Raw genomic sequence first — 17,712 nt, 5'->3', positions numbered from 1 at the left:
CTGTGGAGCACACCACTCCATCCCCCCTCCCAGGGCTGCAGGGCCAGGGCCACCCCTACTCAGTTCATGTCCCATAAACCCAGCATTGGGTTAGCCCTGAAAGAAAAGAGCCTTGCAGGAGGCCAAGCAGCCCGACTCTGCACTTGACCTGCTGTGTGATCACAAGCACATGGCAGTCCCTCTCTGGGCCTCAAGTTCCTCCTTGGGAAACCAGGGCTGAGGCTCTGGTGCTCTGTGGTTCCAGCTGTCCCAGACAGACTGCATTAGGGACAAGGTCCTCTAAGGCCTGGAGAGTATGTTCCAAAGAGCCCTCAGCCTTGGCTGCCTGGCTTAGGGCCCCTGTATCCCTCAGGATCTCTCCTCTGTCCTCCTTCCTACCCCCAGCCCAGAGCCCCATGGTGGCCCCAAATTACCACATCACTGAGAATGACTCACGGGGAGAAGACGTCTCTCATCCCTAAGCCTCCCCAACCTATGCACCAGCATTCCTGAACTTCTACCATTGACCACTTTCATTCGTTCATTCTTGCAGGCTTCCATTGATTCACCTCCCACCATGGCTGTCAAACTGCTCCTTTATCTGACACTAGAGGCTGACTCCCTCAGCTATGTCTCCACTCTGCCTCTCCCAATTCTCTGGTGACCCCCAACCCAGGTTTTGAGGGCAGAGTAAAGGAGAAGTAGCTCCTGGCATGCCAGCACCTCATGCATGGGGTTGTGTGGTGTCGCCTTTCTACACAGGTCTGTGCCTAAGGACACGTGTGGTGTATGCCTGTTTATACGCATGTCACACGTGTGTGTACACACACACACCCATGCATACCCTCACACACCCTGGCTCACATACACACTAGTAACAGTCCCTGCTCACTGAACCCTTCCTTTTCTGTGCCAGAGTCTGTGCTGAGCCCTTTACCAACACTGTCATTTCACCCAGATATCAATTGAAGGAGAAGGTGTTCCTTCTCTCATCTATAAAATGGGCAAAACGGCCAGAGAGACCAAATGGATTCTTCAAGGTTATATCTACAGCAAGCAAAGGCAGAGGATGCAGGGACATCTAGCTCAGGATCCAAGTCAACACCACCATCACCACTGTGACAGGCAGACCTAAGAGCCTGCCCCAGTCAGGAACACACTGGCTGCCCATAACAGAAAACTGGACCAAGAGAGGTTTATACAAGTAAGGGTTTAATTTTCTTACAGAACCAGAGGCCAAAAGGGACAGGTGTACATGATTGTCATGGCCCTTCCTTCATGATAACAAGGTAACGGCCTCAGATCCAAACATCACACCCACGTTCACAGCATGAAGATGGGGTATGGGGCTGCAAAATATTCCCCAGGAGCCTCTCTGTTGGCTTTAATTTGCACCAATAGACTGAGCAAGAGAAGCTGGGAAAGTGAGCAAAAGGATCGTCACAATTGGCCGGGATCCATCATGATCCATCATCGAGGTTTAGGCATGCCGATACTCCAAACAAAATAGGATCTGTTAGCAAGGGGTTGGTACAAGGAGCTGGACACTGGTCAGCAATGACCATATCTTCCACAGACACTGGGTCTGCCATTAGTCCACCTGGGTCCCCTCAGTGCTTGGGGATCCAGGCAAGGGAGCCAGGAGTGGGTGGCCCAGTGCTTGACCCCAGGGGAATGACAGAGACCAGAGCTGGGGATGGAGACCAGATCCCACCCAGGGGCCCATGTAATTTTCTGGAGGGTTAAGACCCCTAAGCCCCAGCCCAGCTCAAGGACACCCCCATGCTTGTTCAATTCAGCCACCCAAGGCCCACAGAAGCCCAGTGCCGGGGGCCTCTCTGGCCCTCACCTGGTGTACCTGTTTTCTGGGCTGTCCAACCCATTTCCCAGAGGCCATTATGCCTTCACTGCCACCATCTGAGCCTAGGCTGGCCCACCAGTCAGAGGCCCTGTTGGGGCCTGCCCACCAAAGGGCACTTGCCGCAGATCCCCAGGGTTGCCTGGAGAGGCCGAGGACAACCAGAAGCCTCATCCCAAACTTTGCCCAGTGGTTCAGGGTTCATCTGGCCATCAGCTTGGACACCAAGGAGTGTCTGGGTATAGGAGACAATGGAGGGAACGGAACCTGTAAAGAGATCAGAAGTGGACAAGATGGTCACCCCAACTCCTACACTCACTCCATGGGCTCCTAGGGGAGTACATGCCACAGGGATGGTTTAGAGCAGGATTTCTCCACCCCAGCACTATTAAAATTTAGGGCCAGGTAATTCTTTGTTGTGGGGTAGCCTGTGCATTGTAGGATGTTCAGCAGCACCCCCAGCCTCTACCCGCTTGATGCCGTAGAATCCCCTTGACTCGTCACAACCCAAAATGTCTCTAGATGTTGCCAAATGTCCCCCCAGGGGGGATGGCCCCTCGTGAAAACCACTGGTTTAGAGAGACTTCAAAGGACAGAGATGCTATGAAGAGACCCCAGCTGAGGCCAGACTATCTGATCACATGTATCTGAGGGCCCAGTTGGCTCCAGCCCTATGAGGTGGGAACCTTTGGATTCTAGAATCTTCAGGCTTTGAGAGAATTTCACATCTGCTCATAACCCTCCTGGCAGTAGAGCCATAGCTTGTACATTTCCACAGATGAGGAGCTCACCCATTTGAAGGCAGTAGCTGTCACCTCCGAAATTTGAATTTTTTTCCTATATTGAGCTAAACTCTGTCTCCTCGTAATGTCTAACTTGTCCAACGCAGCCCTGGCCCCAGGGCACCTCAAACAGTTGTGAGCCTCTGCCCCAGACAGACAGCTCTGCAGAACTGCAGAGCCAGGAGTCCTGGTTCCCCCAGGAGTTCCAGACGGAGCCTACAAGGCCCTGGGGAGGCCCCAGCCACCCCCTCCAACTACACTTGCCGCCGCTCTCTCTCTCCTGCATCTCAGCCACAGTGGCTTCTCCTACTTCCTCCGGCAGCCAGTCCTCCCACCGCAGCGTGTCGCAGGCTATGCTCCTAGATGCTCTACAGCAGCTGGGTCTGAGCCAAACGCTCTAACCTCCCTGTGGCCTTTTTGTGAGGCAGAACTGGAAGGAGCATGAGTGGCCCTTTAGCCCCCTTTCCAACCATCTACCTACTGAAAAGAACCATGGAAGAGTATCATCAAAGAAACAGAGAGCTGACAAAAGCTCAACTAAAAATTAATTTCCCATCAGGGCCTGCAGTTCTTCCAACAGAGGATCTCCTTTGCTCTGTGAAGACATTCTTCAGTGTTTCAGAGGGTCCTGAGGAATCCCTGAGGGTCAGGGCTGTGAGAGCCCTCCGATCCACAACACCCAGCCTCCTTGTGTTAGGCATGGGGAGACTGAGGCTCAGAGAAAGGATGGGATTCACCCAAGGTCACACAGCAATCCCAGGGCAAAACAGAGACTGAAATCCACTCCCTGCACCCCCGGCTCTGTGCTATCAGCAACCAAGGCCTTCCCTACTTCCAGGCTCCCTTCTCTCTAGATGCCTGGACTTGGCCTCGACTCCTCCAACCCTATAGACTCACCTGGAAGGGTCCTCCTCAGGGGAGAAGGGGCCTTGTAGCTTAATGACATTGAGCTTCCCCTCAAAGACACCATAGCTGAGAGTGACCTAGGCAGAGAAAAAGGGAATGTTGGTGGGATGTCTCATTGGGGACCCCAGAAGGGGGAGGTGTTTGGGCAGAAGCAGGGAAGGCACATAGGGCATTCTGAGATGGGGCACAGAGACCCTGCTTTTATCCCTGAAATTCCACCCTAGCCCTCTGGGCTCCACTGAGGAGCCCACCCCACTCCTCAAGGCACTTCGAGATTATAGGGCACTGTCTGGCCCAGACCCTATTTACATTCCCCAGCAGTCTACCCTACCTGAGAAGCTGGAACGAGTCCCTTGCCTATAGACTAGGACACTGAGTCTCAAGAGGGGAAGGCTCACTTCCAGTAAATTCCATGCCTGGACAGAGGTTTCTGGAGACTCTCTGTAGGGACTCTCTGTGGGGATGAAGCTCCTCTCCATCCAGAGCTTCAGGTACTCCACACACAATGAGAACTTGGGATAATGCCCCTTGTCGAGAGGCAGTTGACCAGAGCAGTTAAAGACTGTGGGCTTAGGAGCCACTCAGGCAGGGTTCAAATCCCCCTCTCCCTTATGTTAGCTGTGCCATGGTTAGTTCAGCTCCCTGGGCCTCACTGTCCCCACCTACAGAACGGGAATGTTAGCGCTGACTTCTTGCAAAGGTTGTAAGGAACCAGAGAGTTAAAGCAGATAAGGCCACCAGCATGGTACTCTGAAAATCTTAGCCATTACGGTGCCTGGTTTTGGCTGCCCCAAATCTGCCCCCTGCCGTTTCCTGGCTTCAGGCCCTGAAGGTCTTATTGGGACCACACCCACACCCCAGTTCCAGAGCTTGGCAAACCAATACTAACTCTTGGCCCTGGTCGAGGACATAAGCAGGCCTTCCGACCAACAAGCACCAACAAGCACCAGCCCTGGACCGTGGCAGAGGGAGGAGCTCTCCTCCTATGGGTGGGGCAGAAGCCTGGAAATCTTGCCCACCTGAAGGGGGCAAGCCTGCCAGAGGGTGAACCCAATGTCAGGGAACAGATGAGAGTGAGGACAGCCTGAGCATGCAGACTCAGCCAGAAGTGGCAAGCTGGCCTCTAGCCTCTCAGGTTCAAGAGCCCATACAATGTCCTTGTTTGTTGGACCAGACTGTATTGCATTTCTGTCCCTTGCTACCAAAGGCTCCTGACTTGCACCATTGGGTGGAGAACCCCAGAGGCCTTCCCAGCCAGGATCACCTCTGGGACAAGCCACCCATGAGTAGGAGGGCCACGTGTGCAAGGTAGAGCCAGCCGGGCCTCTGCGGAGATGTGACCTGCCAGGTGGTGAATGGGGTCCCCCTCCCCCAGCCAGACATTACACCTGAGATTTCCCCCTAAACACCTGCTCTTTGCCAGCAACATCTGGGTTAGAAAGAAGGCAGCAGGCAGGAAGCTTCGATGAAGGTGGGAAAACCAACAGGCAGAGGTTGGAAAGGGCAGGCCTGGCCCCTTTGGAGGAATGTGGGAAGCTGGAAGGTTGAAGAAGGAACATAGGGACCAGAGGGAGCAGGCAGGGAGCCGAGCAGTCTGAACCCAAAGGCAAGCTTCCTCGGATCCATGCAAGCCCTTCCAGCTGGCATTCATTCCGGGACCAGACCAAAGAATTTGAGGATCACAAATGCTAACCCTTGGCTGAGTCAGAGGGTGCTCTCCCACCTTGGGCCTCGGTGTCATCATCAGTAGGGGACAGTCCCCACAGGTCCCCTCTCCCATTGCTCTCAGGAAAGCTCACCTGCTCTGGGAGCTGAGCAGCCCCCAGCAGCTGCAAGGTCTCCAGGTGGGAGTGGAAGAGGGGGCTGGGCTGCAGGTGGCCCCGTAGCTTGCACTCGACGATGTAGCCCACAGTGCAGTCATCAGGCAACCGGATGAGGGCAGACGTTTCCACGAAGCGGGAGCCACTGAGACACAGAGCCATGCTGAGGCCACTGGCTCAGGCCCTCAGCACCCAGAGCTCCCCCTGCCTCCCCGAAGGCCCTCTGTCCACCGTGGCCACTGGGCAGAGCAGACCTTCAACTCTAGCATCTGCCTCCTGTGTGCTGTGTGACTTTGGGCAAGCCACAAACCTGGGGAGCCTCAGCATCCTCTTCTGTGAAATGGGCGTGATAACCCTCACTGGGCTATTGTGAAGATTAAGTGGAAGAATGGCAAGAAGAAGCCCTTTATAAATGTACCTTTTCCTTTCTGTACATTCATTCACTCACTCATTCGTGGCTGGGCTTGAGGATCTACCTGGTGCCAGGTACCGTGCTAGTGTTGCAGATACAGAGATAAAAAAGAAAAGCTTCCTGCCCTCGATAGCAGCCCCCGTTCTGAGTGGAGGCAGATGGACAAGTCACTTAGGAGCAGGACTGGCACTAAGTCAAAGGGAAGCATGAGGCCTGGGTGACACAGGACGGTAAGGTGGGCTTCCCAGAGGAGGTGGCAGTCTTTTGTTTTGCTTTTTATTTAACCATGACAATGGCAGGCTTTAAATGGAGTCTTACAAGATGCGCTGGAATCAGCCAGATGTCGAGGAGGAAGGGGCAGTGTCCCAAGGAGGGGCATCACCTGGCTGCATACCCCGTAGACATCCCTGGGGGCCAGGTCAGGCAGGCTGCCCCACTGCACAGAATGCCTGACCAAGGGGCCCAGCGGGTGCAGAAACCCAGCCTTCCCTTCCCATCCAGGCTGTGCCCAGAGGTTGCACCTGGCCAAAGGGGGTACCTTTACCAATTCACACAAATACACCATAAAGGTGGACAGAAGCCCAGATGGGGGCACCAGGTACAGGGAGTACCCCTGGTGTATGTGTATGGACCTGCTGTCGACAGGCCCTAGGACAGCATTACCCCTCCCAACCAGGGCCTGAGTCCCCCCCACCCCTCGCGATGACCCCTCCCATCCAGGTCAGAGCAGGCTAGGGTGGTATAGTGGCAAAGCAGGCAGGTCTTGGGGCCAAACCCAGCTGCTGAGTGACCTGGGACCTGGGTGACTTGGACCAGTCACTGGCTCAACCTCTCACACTTCCATCTCCTTAGAGGTGGAAACAAAGTGGACATGCCTTCCTCCCCCGTTCAGGATACTCTTGGTGAAGCGCAGGCCTGGCTCCAATCAGCCCTCGATACAAGGTAGCAACACTGATGTTGCTGTTATAACAACATCCTACCAGTGCGCACCTGGAGAGGCCAAGCCTTTGCCACTTCCTCTCTAGAATACCAGTGCCCTTACCCCATACTGGGAGCTTCCACTTCCCACCTTCACATGGGTGGGGGGCCTCTAGGGCCATCCTAGTTCAAAGGCCACCTCTTCTAGGAAGCCTTCCTACTAGCAGAAGGCCCTACTTCTTCCTTCCTCTGAATGCCTCTACACTTGGCCTTTACCTCCCCTGTGACATTGGGGACCAGGTGCCAGCCTAAATATTGTCACATTCCACCCTTCATACCAACCATTAGCTATCATATAATCAGGTCCATCTTACAGATGGGGACACTGAGGCTCCCAGAGATTACACAACTTGCCTGTGTGTGGCAGAGTGCACAGGATGGCAGGTGGCTTGCGCACCACTGTGTAGCTCTGTGACACAGCATGCATGAGAGGCAGTTTCTCCTCAGCTCACTCTCAAGCCCTCCCTGCTGCAAAGGCACCCCCCACAGCAGGCCCCACTCTCCCCCACCCTCCTATGCAGCTTTGCTTACCTGGCCCATGGGGCCATCTTCAATGCCAGTTTGCGGTTGATGCAGAAGCCAGCACCCCCAGTGGCAAACCAGAACTGTACCTGCCTCTGGGGGGAGAGGTGGGGAGGGCCAAGGTGCAAGGTGAGCCTGGGGGTCGGGACAACAGCTGGGCCACCCCTCACCCCCAACCAGCACGGCTCAAAACCTTTTTATTTCATGTTTCACTAAAGCCTTGCTACAGCCTGGCATTATTATGCCCATTTAAAAAAAATATTTTATTTACTTATTTATGAGAAACACAGAGAGAGGCAGAGACAGGCAGAGGGAGAAGCAGGCTCCATGCGGGGAGCCCGATGCGGGACTCGATCCCAGGACCCCGGGATCACGCCCTGAGCCAAAGGTAGATGCTCAACCACTGAGCCACCCAGGTGCCCCATGCCCATTTTATAGACAAGAAAACCAAGGCCCAAAGTCACATGGCTAATTAAGAGTGATGGAGTTTCTAATTAGACCCCAGTCTGGCTGGATTTCACTTAAAGAGAATGTGTATCATATCTGTCCGCCCAGCACACCTCACCCCTTTCCCCAGAGAAGTCCCTCTACCCCTCCCCAGGTGGTTCAGGAGGGGCTGCCAAATAGCACCGCTCCCTGGGCAGGAGGTGGGCAGGCGCCCCAGAAACGGTGGATCACACGGCCACACTCAACCCAGCAACTGGCTCAGTAACGGGCACGTGACTTGGGCCAGCCAATCAGAGCTCTTCCCTGAGCTCCATATGCTAACTGGGAGGAAGACACACTTTCCACGGGGTCACCAGGCCTGGGAGCGGTAGTCGTGATGCCACCTATGCCACGCCACTTGCACTGGCCTCGCCACTCCTTGCTCCTGGGACTGAGAAAGCTTTTCTGCACAAGGAGGGAACGAGGCCTCTCACGGGGTAAAGAGAGAAGGACAGAGAGGCCTGTGAGCCCCCGAGGCCAGCAAACCCCTTGACTTCTCAGTCTCAGGAACCAAACACCTCCCTTGGGGTTTAAACCACTTTCTGCCCCCGCCTCCTCTGTGAGGACTCGTGACATCAGAACTCCTGACCTTCTTGAAGGCTTTTGGCAAACACCGCACCCTTCGGCTGTGCCATCTCTTAACCAACAAGCTCCCCACGGTTACCTTCGCCCAAGTACATGGTTGGTGCTTCACTCATGCATGTTGCATGGGGCTGGGTTATCCCATGACGCAGCAGTGAGAACCCGGGCAGGAGGTCGGGAAGCGTGACACTGGGGCCTCAGCCTCCAGCAACCTTGAGAAAGTCCCTGCTCCTCTCTGAGCCTCAGACTTGTCACCTGTGAGCACATCTGCTCCAGTTCTGCCAGCCCTGTGTCCTCCTCCTGAAGACCTCTATGAGCTACTTCTGGAAATGCCGCCCTCTTAGATTATAGGCCAGGCCTCAACAAAGCAGAATGAACCGAGGAGGTGCCAATCAAGGCTTGTTGAATGACATATGGGTCCAGGGCTTCTGGTCCCAGATAATTAAAGTACCAACAGCAGTAACAGTAGAAGTGCCTAACGCTGAGCACAGATGTACAGTGTCCTGTGGCCACAGATGAGGTGACAAGGTGCAGAGAAAGGAGGTCCCAGAGTTGGGACTGAGCTTGTGCCAGAACTCTCACTCCCTTTTGCTGTCCCTGCCCCCAACACACACAGCCCAGGGGGCACCCCAGAATCCAAGCAGCCTGGACATTTTGGGGCAGAGTCTAGGGATCCCACCGGTGGAGTGTGTGCAAGAAGGGAATTAGTGCACGATGTGGGGTCGGGGCCTGGGTGTGCCCAGCAGGTGCTGAACCCACACAGGAGGCAGGAGCCCCAAGAGGAAGGCTGAGCTGGGTTGGGTACTGACCACTGGACACTCACCAGTGTCATCCATGCCAGGTCCCATTCTAAGCACTTGCGTAGTGACCTCATTTAATTGTTCCTTTTTTTTGCTCACAACCACCCTGTTAGGTGGGGATGGAAACTGAGGCACAGAAAGGTGGGGTGACTTCAGCAAAGGTCATGAAGCCAGGAGGTAGCAGAGCTGGTGTGTGAAGCCACGGAGTAGGGCTCCAGAGCAACGTTCTCAACCCCTACCGCCAAGCATGTGGCGGTGCGGGAGCCTGGGGCACCCCACCCTCACCTGGAGTTGACTCACCTACATGCCCCCAGGGCCCAAGAGGATTTAATTAGGGCTCAGAGGCCATGTAGCTGCTGATAATTAAACTTTTGTGTTTCTTCCTCTAGTGAAGCAGATGGTGAGCCGGGGAAGCAGAGAGCCCTACTGAAGGCCCAGCTCCTGCTCCACATGCTGCCTCTAGGGAGGGGGACCCCCTGACTAGCCTTTTCCTTGGGGCCCTGGGGGCCTGGGCCACACCGACACCAGAAGCCTGGTGGGTCCTGGGGACCAGGAGAGAACCATGTTACATACTTATGCTAAAAAATTCTTCCCAGGCAGCCTGGGTGGCTCCACGGTTTAGCACCTGCCTTCGGCCCAGGGCGTGATCCTGGGGTCCTGGGATCGAGTCCCACATTGGGCTCCCTGCCTGGAGCCTGCTTCTCCCTCTGCCTGTGTCTCTGCGCCTCTCTCTCTGTCTCTCACGAATAAATAAATAAAATCTTTAAAAATAAAATAAAAAATTCTTCCCTGTTTATCTGAAAGTCCAATTTAACTATTACCCTGATTTTTTGGTGTATTTGTTTCCTAAATCTCACAGCCCTCATTAGCGTCCCTCTAGGTCTGGAGCTGAGGTCGGTGCTGGGGCCCATTGTGCCAAGTGGCACCTCTTTAGTTGCCAGTCAGTGGAATCTGGAGAGAGGAGGGGTGCCGAGGGGAGGGGAGTGCTCAGGGGCTGGGGGCAGCGCAGTTCACCACCCAGCCCAGCGGTATTCGGCATTTGAACATCCTGAACAACGACATGAAGATACCAGGGGCCAGGAGTCCAGCCATAGCCAGGAAGCCTCCGCTCATCCCCCCCATACCCCACACCCCTTTCACTGTGTGACCAGAAGGAGCCGCCGCTCCTCAGCGACTCCGGCCCTACTGTGTGCCGGGCTCTGCGCCTCACCTGCATTATCTCAGCCTCCGGGTTCACCGAGAAGACAGGATCGTGACTCCGCCCTGGCCCCGCCCCCCGCCGGACCCCGCGGACCCCGGGACCAAAGCAGAGGGAGGAAGGGAGGGACCCACCGTGCGGTTGTGCGGCCTGGGCTCCGAAGCGCGGATGGGCCGGTTCAGGCTGGGCCGGCCCAGGTAGACGTCGCGAGTCTGGGGGAAGGTTTTTAGCAGCCTCAGCAGCGCCCTTGGGTTCACATAGTTGTCGTCATCCACGTGGCAGAACCACCTGTGGGCGGAAGGGGAGTTTGGAGGAGGGTTCCCAAGGGGCTTCCCGCCCCCCCATAATCAGCAGACTTAGGCACTGAGGGTAGCTAACCTGAAGGCCCATGCTCTGAGCCACACAGCATCTGTGTGAGCTCCTGAGGAAAGTGTGCCCACTTCCCAGGAGGGGACCAAAGCTCAGAAAGATTAAGGTACTTGCCCAAGGTCACAGTCAGTGAAGGGCAAGACTTGAACCCAGACTGCCCAGAGACAGACCCCGGGAGGCCCTTACATGAGTAAATTCACCAGACCCAGCCAACTTCACTTTTTTGACACAACACCCTATTTGGGGAACTAGCCTGAGGCAAAGGTAGCACCTGCCCCCAGAGACCCAGATGCACTCACCGCAGCCCACTGGCCAAGAAGGTGTCAAACTCAGCAGCCATCTTGCAGGACAGCGCCGGGTGGCTGTGCTCAGCAGAGCAGTTGGTGACCATTAGGTGGGACCCTGGAGAAGTGGGGACAAGTCAGGGGACCCTGTCCAGGTCCTTCCCACAGCCCTGCACACTGTGAGAATGTGGAGCAAGACCCCAGCCTGGAGCGGTCCATCACTCCCATTTTACACATGGGGAGACTGAGGCCAGGGAGAGCTGACCCTCCCAGGACCCCAGAGCTAATGAACGGGAGGCTGGGCTGGGACCCAGGAGTCCAGGGTACCGTCCAGGAGAGCCCCTCCTCACACCTACACCCGATTCCAGGGAAGAAGCCTGCTCCCCTCCCAGGCAAAGGGGATCCCTACATGCCAAGGGACAGCAGCCCTGTTTCCTGGGGACCCCACGCCAGGGGACAGCCACCCTAGCTTTCCCTGGAAACAGCTGAGGGGCCCTCACCCCACCCAGAGTTACCCAGTCTCTCCTGGAGGCCTTCATCTGGGCTGTCGGTGAAGACGAATGTCTAAGAAGGAAAAAGAGGAGTCAGGACCAGAGTCGGCCAAGGGCAGCCCACAGCCAAGCCTCTGCCGAAGTACCTGTCCAGACCACTGTCCTCCATCAGTGACAGACACACAGCCCTCCCAACATCATCACACACCCCTTGAAGACAACATGACTTTCTCAGCGACCCCGCCTCACAATACACACAGCACAGCTTCACAGCATGCACCAGGCCACAGTGTCACTTGCACGAGCAGCCTTGCAGGCCAGCACCGTGGGGACCCTACCAGAGTCACACCCTCTCCGATGTCACGCACAAACACACACTGCAGTCCCACACGGCCCCTCTGTCACCACACATACACAACCCTGGACACTTTGTCAGGACGGACTCTCTGTGGGAAGACCCGCACCCTGGGACACCACAGGTACTTGGAGAGACAGTCATGGCTTTCACAGCCACACAGACGCCGGGCGCAGGCGCAGGGCCCTTACGCATTTCAGAAATTTTCCATCAGGATCCAATCCCACCCCTCCCAGATCGGAGAAGCACCCCACCAGCAGCTTGTACACCCCTGCTTCCTGCTGACCTCACTGAACCTTAAGACAGGTGTCGTGTTCGGTCCCCCTCACAGATGGCAAAGCGGAGGCTGAGTGAAAGACCACGGTTGTACAGGTGACAACCGCTGAGCTGGGATTCGGACCCACAGGCCTCGGACCTCTCCTCACCGCCCCCTGGGCAGGTAGAGGCCACGCAAACAGAATCAGAGACAAACCCTCCACAGGCAGCTTGTGGCAAGACAGACCCACAGCCGGGACCCATCTAACCCCCATTCCACGCCCTGCCTGGCACACGCGACTCTCCCCACCCGAGCAGGTCCTCCTGTCCGCCAAGCACAGCAAGGGTCTCCTCTGACCCTCCCTTAGGTGGCCCTGCCCAGGGCCTGGACCATTTTGAACTCTTTCCAAGTGAGGAGCAAGGAGAAAGCATCGCACCTGTTTAAAGGCCCTGAACATCCCCATCCCTCACTCTGGCCCCACTGGAGCTAGCCCTGTCCTGCCTCCAGCTGCAAGCTCCTCCCTGCTCAGTCACAAACTTCTCCCTGGTTTCCGGAACCAGCCTTTCCGATCAGATCAGCCCCTGCTTTGAGACTCGGTTTCCCCAGCTGGAAAATGAGGAACTATGACCGTAAAGGGAGATAATGTGAGAAAGAACAAGAAAGAGGATGCGGCAAAGCCAGGCTTAGCTTTTTATCTTGGGGGAAACTGAGGCACCAGAGGCCAGAAGCCACAGTTGGGCACAGGAAGGGACAGGAGGAAATGAGTCCTGTCTCCTCTGGGCCCATAACCATGGATGTTCTGAGCCAGTTATCTTTCAGTGGAATAGTGCAAGACCTTCAGATCTCTTTTCCTGTCAGGACCAGAATCAGATCATACCCATGCCCACCACCCCACCTAGCACCTTCTGTGGCTCCCTACTGCCCTTGGGATAAAGGCCAGCCTCTTAAGTGTGGCCGTGAGGGGCCACCCAGCCCCTGGACCTGATGCAGCTTATCTCACCACTTCCTGCCCCACCCCTTCTCCAAACGTCTTTCAGTTCCCCAAATGTGCCACACACATGCACATCCCTCGGGGCCTTTGCACATGCTGTGCTCTTTTCTTGCTCCCTACCTCCTGGTTCAGTCATCACCTCCTCCAGGAAGCCTTCCCTGATACCCCTCCCATGTGCCCCTCAGCCACCTGTTGCTCCTGATGGTAAGTAACAGCAGCCCCTGGGTTATGGAAATCTATCCTTTGGTCCCTCCCACAAGCCAGTGGCATCCTGAAGGGCACAGGTTTGATTTATCCCCCTGTCCTGGCACCCAGCTCACCTCCAGGACACCTGGGCAGCATCTGCCTTCTGAGCCCCTCTCCCTGGGGTGTGTCTCCACCTTCAGATCCAGCTAACACTCGAGGTCCCAGATATCCCTGCAGAAAGTGTAGGCGGCCCGACGCTGGCCCTCTTCTATCCCGTCCACTGCCTCAGCAGTGCTATCCAGCCTCTCGGCTTTCAACACCAGCAAGAAGCCATCAAATCCCACAGCAGCCACAACTTCTCCCCAGGGGGCCTAGCAGGTGCCTCAGACTCAGTGCCCCCGCTCCACCTCCCCACCAGACCTGTACTCCTCTGAGTGCTCCCCATCTTGCTGGGACCCAGCACGCCGGGGTCGCCTTGCCTCCTCTCTTTGTTTCACACCCCACATCCAATCTGCCAGCAAATTCTGCGCACCCGGATGGGGTGGCATCACATTACCTGGGATGCGCCCCGTCTTCACCAGCCTCCACGGCCCGCGGAGACCCAGCCCTCCCTGGTCATCTCCTGCCTGCTTTGCTGCAGCGACCTTTGCCCTGGTCTCCCTGGCCTGTCCTGTCCCCACCCCAAGTCGTTTTCAACACAGCCCCCAGGGAGCCAGTAAAATAAATCAGGCCTTTCTTGCCCTGCTCCCTGGCAAACTTTTGCCACCAAACAGCCACCAGATAGTGGAACTCTCTTGAGTTTGGAGCGCGGGCCAAATGGGCCAGGGTGTGTTTGTTGATGGATGAATACGCCCGAATCAGTGGAGGAAGGGGGGTCCTGCAGCAGGCCTGGGGGCTGGGTCGGGCGCAGGAGGCTGGTGTTTCAGTCCCTGGAAACCCTGAGATTGGCACAGAGCAGTGGGCAGAGTTTCCTCTGAGCCAGGGGTTGCATTTAATTTGTCTAAGGAGGAGACTCTGACAATGGTTAAAACCTCACAGGAAAACAAAAGGACAGGCAGCCAGCTGGGGTCAGGGGAGGGGAGGGTGGGGGCCATCTGCTGCAGGGGAGGGGGATGTGGAGCTGGCACTGCTGCCTCCACCCCCTACCCACTGCCCTCAAGGGGACTGTGGGGAAGGGAAAGGCTCCCCATGGATCACAAAACGGGTCCTCCTCCGGGCCCGCCCCCTCTGCCTGGGACAAAGGCCGCAAGAGCCCCAGCCTGCCGCTACAAAGGCCCACCTGCCACCCGGCCACCCTTAACCAGCTGGGGCGGGCACCCAGCCCTGGAGTTAACCAGCTCAGGCCCGCTCCTGATGGCAGAGCTGAGACAGGCTCCCAGACCCTCCTGTCCTGTGCAGATAGGGAAACTGAGGGCTGAAAGGGGGCGGGCCTTGGCCAAGGTCACAGAGAAAGATGAGCCAAAGGGTAGAGACAAAGGGGCCGCAGACGCAGTGCGGTGAGAATGTGTCTCCCTGTCTTCCCTCCTCTTCCTCAATGTGAGCATCCTTCCTTTTTGCAGCTCTGCATAAGGACAAGGTTTCTAGACTGTCCGGAGTGCTGGGGGCCGAGGGGTGCTGTGCAAATGAGTGACTTCATCTTCTATCTTGGCTTAAATGTGTTCGGTTTCCTCGCCTATAAAACAGGACTATGGGGTGGGTGGCTCAGCAGTTGAGCGTCTGCCTTCGGCTCAGGTCATGAGCCCGGGGTCCTGGGATCAAGTCCCGCATCGGGCTCCCCTCGAGGAGCCTGCTTCTCCCTCCACCTGTGTCTCTGCCTCTCTCTGTGTGTCTCTCATGAATGAATAGATAAAATTAAAAAACAAAAAACAGGGCTACGATACCTACGACCCAGGGCTGGCAAGTGGTTAAACAATGAGGCAACTGATGTGCAGCCCCTTAGGTGCTGAGCACATAGGGCTATTCCCTCTGACTGCCTGCCTAGCTGGTATGTGGGACTGAGCTCGAGGCACACAGGGGGCGACTGCTTCCTCTCCTTTGCTGATCTGGGCCCGCCAGGCCCAGCCACGCAGGTTGCAGGCCCAAGGACCCTCTCCTGCAGCACAGGGACCAGGTGGCTCTGGGATCCTGGGTCTCAGGAGAGAATGAAGGGCCCCGACCAGAGAGGCCTGGGTCCCACTGGGCTCTGAGCCCCTAGGCCTTCAGGGGGACTCTGACCTCAGTTTCCTCATCCGGGGCAAGGGCACCACCATGGTGATGAAGACAAGGCAGGAAGGGGCCTCAGACCACGTGAGGCCTGCTCCCGGGTACACAGACGCAGCGCCATAAACAGGAAGGTCTGCGGGGAGGGCCAGGCTCAGCGGCTTCCGCAGGAGGAACCAGAATCTCCCCAAGATGAGAAGCTGAGTGGTGCCCCAGGGAAGGACCTGGATGCTGGGGTCCCACTGGAGAAAAGGCTAAATAAGATGCTAGGACATCATGGCCGGGAAATCAGAGCGGTGCCCTCTCCCCAGAAAGCCCTGGGCTCCGCAGGCATCACCTCCCCTCCACCTACTCCTCAGCCTCCCAGGAGCCCCCACCCCCTCCAAAGGCTCCGTCACTTCCTCCCGCTGAGCCAGCCGCTAAAGTAGGGACTGTGTGTGTGTGTGTGTGTGTGTGTGTGTGTGTGTGTAGAGCTGTCCCTCCACCTCCCCCAGAGACAGTTCCCAACATCCTCCCTAAATCATTGACTTTGCTTATGAAGGGCACTGGGTCTGGAGAGGGCAAGAGCTGGAGGGACTCAGTTTGTCTTCGGAAAGACACAAGCCACACGCCCCCATCATCCACACACCTATTGTCATGGCACATCTAACGCTGACACTTTGGCTCCATGCAGGCACGCGCGCGCGCACACACACACACACACACACACAATCCCACATGTTGGGCAGACCTCTACTCTAATCTCTCCCAGTCATCACCTAGGCCACCAACCTCATAGCACACCTCCCTCCCTCCCTCCTTCCCTCCCTCCCAAATTGCCCCCCCCCAAAAGAGCACAGGAGATGAGGCCCTGAGGCCCCACTGCCCTGGGCACGCCCTGGGCACATCCTGGGCAGCAGAGGCACAGGGGCAGGGGCGGCCAGGAGTTCTGAAGGGATGCGAGCCACCCCTCCCTGAGAACAGGCCCCACCTGGACCTTCCCCTCCTCAGCGGCTCAGCTCCTCTTCTCCACCCTCGCAGCCAGGGCAGTAGGACAGCACCCAGGGCCCAGGCTGGGGGCAGCCTGGCAGGGCACATGTCAGACCTCTCAGAGGACTCTACCCCAGCTGCCCAGCACCCCCCACTGTCCCCATGGCCAGGCCGGGCCAACATGGGCAGGAGCAAAGCCTGTGCTAGCACAGCCAGGGAATAGAGGGTCCCCCAGGAGGGAATGAGGAGCTTAGGGCAGGGGCTCAGCCTGGCCCCTGAAAGACATGGAGCAGTGGGCCTGAGGAGCCCCTGGCTAGAGGGTCAGTGAGGGGCACAGGCAGGGCCACAGGAGCCCCTGATCCTGGGAGGAAGGAGTGGGAAGACAAGCCCAGACTGGGCAAGTGGGCCAGCAGCTTCTCCCTGGAGGCCGCCAGGGACCCCAGCCCAATAGAAAGGTCTCTGTAAGTCCCTCAGGCCAGGGGCCACTCCTGGGGCCCACGGTCGCCCACTTGTCACCTGTTCCCTGGTTCTGGAGACCCACGTGTCGAGCAGCAGCTCCAGGCGGGAGCGGTGGAAGGTTCGGGTTGTCTTGACCGCAATGAAGACATCGTGCAGCCGCAGTTCGGGGGACAGAGGGCTTGGCGGGCTCAGCCCGGGGGGCTCCTGCACGCCCTGTGGGGACAGGCTCGAGTGGTACCGTAGGGAGAGGAGCCCCATGCACAGAAGGGTGAGGAGGGCCAGGCCGCGGAGGAGGCGGCACTGCATCGGCCCTGGGACCCCAGACAGCTCAGCCCCCGAATCCCAGCAGGACGGGGAGGCGAGGCTGGTTAGGTGGGGGCCCCCCGGCCAGGGCGAAAGGCGGGGGGCATCAGGAGCAGCCAGGAGGGGAGACGTGGGAGCCGGTGCTCCGGGCCGGGAGGCCGAGCCTCGGCAGCCCCGCCGCCGCCGCCGCCAGCCCTCCACCTGCTCCCGCCCGCTCCCGCCCGCTCCCACCCCGACTCCGGGGCGCCTGGCCCCGCCCCGCCTCCAGCGCAGCCCGAGGGGAGGGGCGGGCCGGCCCGGGAGCCCCAGCGGTGGCTGCTGCGGGCTCCGCAGAGGGGACAGCCCCGGCGGCGCCCGGCAGGCCAGCTGCTGCCGTGGGGGTGGGGACGACACAAAACCGCCCGTGCCCCATGGAAGGGAGGGGCCTTCCAGCCTCCCGGCTCCCCAGAGACCGTGGCTTAGCTCATTCAACACCCATTGTTTTACGGTGTCCTGCTATCCAGCCTCCGCCCCTGCTCACACTATGC

General features: G+C 57.6%; 1 protein-coding gene across 1 annotated transcript; it reads right to left on the bottom strand.

Moving 5' to 3' along the window:
- Positions 1 to 1,174: 1,174 nt before the first annotated feature.
- Positions 1,175 to 17,420, bottom strand: MFNG (MFNG O-fucosylpeptide 3-beta-N-acetylglucosaminyltransferase). Its single transcript, XM_025460706.3, has 8 exons — positions 16,940 to 17,420; positions 11,492 to 11,540; positions 10,992 to 11,094; positions 10,458 to 10,611; positions 7,267 to 7,352; positions 5,325 to 5,490; positions 3,517 to 3,602; positions 1,175 to 2,104 (listed from the first exon to the last, which is right to left on the bottom strand). Exons 1-8 carry the CDS (start codon positions 17,186 to 17,188, stop codon positions 2,050 to 2,052), a joined length of 948 nt encoding a protein of 315 aa, XP_025316491.1. The 5' UTR covers positions 17,189 to 17,420; the 3' UTR covers positions 1,175 to 2,049.
- Positions 17,421 to 17,712: the final 292 nt, after the last annotated feature.

This window comes from Canis lupus, chromosome 10 (assembly GCF_003254725.2).
Source record: "Canis lupus dingo isolate Sandy chromosome 10, ASM325472v2, whole genome shotgun sequence".
Lineage (NCBI taxonomy): Eukaryota > Metazoa > Chordata > Mammalia > Carnivora > Canidae > Canis > Canis lupus.
The sequence above is the reverse complement of the archived record's forward strand: the minus strand, read 5'-3'. Positions and strand labels throughout refer to the sequence as shown.

Bases quoted from the DNA above. Each gene is read 5' to 3' on its own strand.
- MFNG (XM_025460706.3), bottom strand. From the start codon at position 17,188: ATGCAGTGCCGCCTCCTCCGCGGCCTGGCCCTCCTCACCCTTCTGTGC. The intron at 10,612-10,991 runs GTGAGTGCATCT...TTCCGCCCACAG, and splicing joins TTCTTGGCCAGTGGGCTGCG to GTGGTTCTGCCACGTGGATG. The intron at 3,603-5,324 runs GTGAGCTTTCCT...TTCTCTGCCTAG, and splicing joins CTGCTCAGCTCCCAGAGCAG to GTCACTCTCAGCTATGGTGT.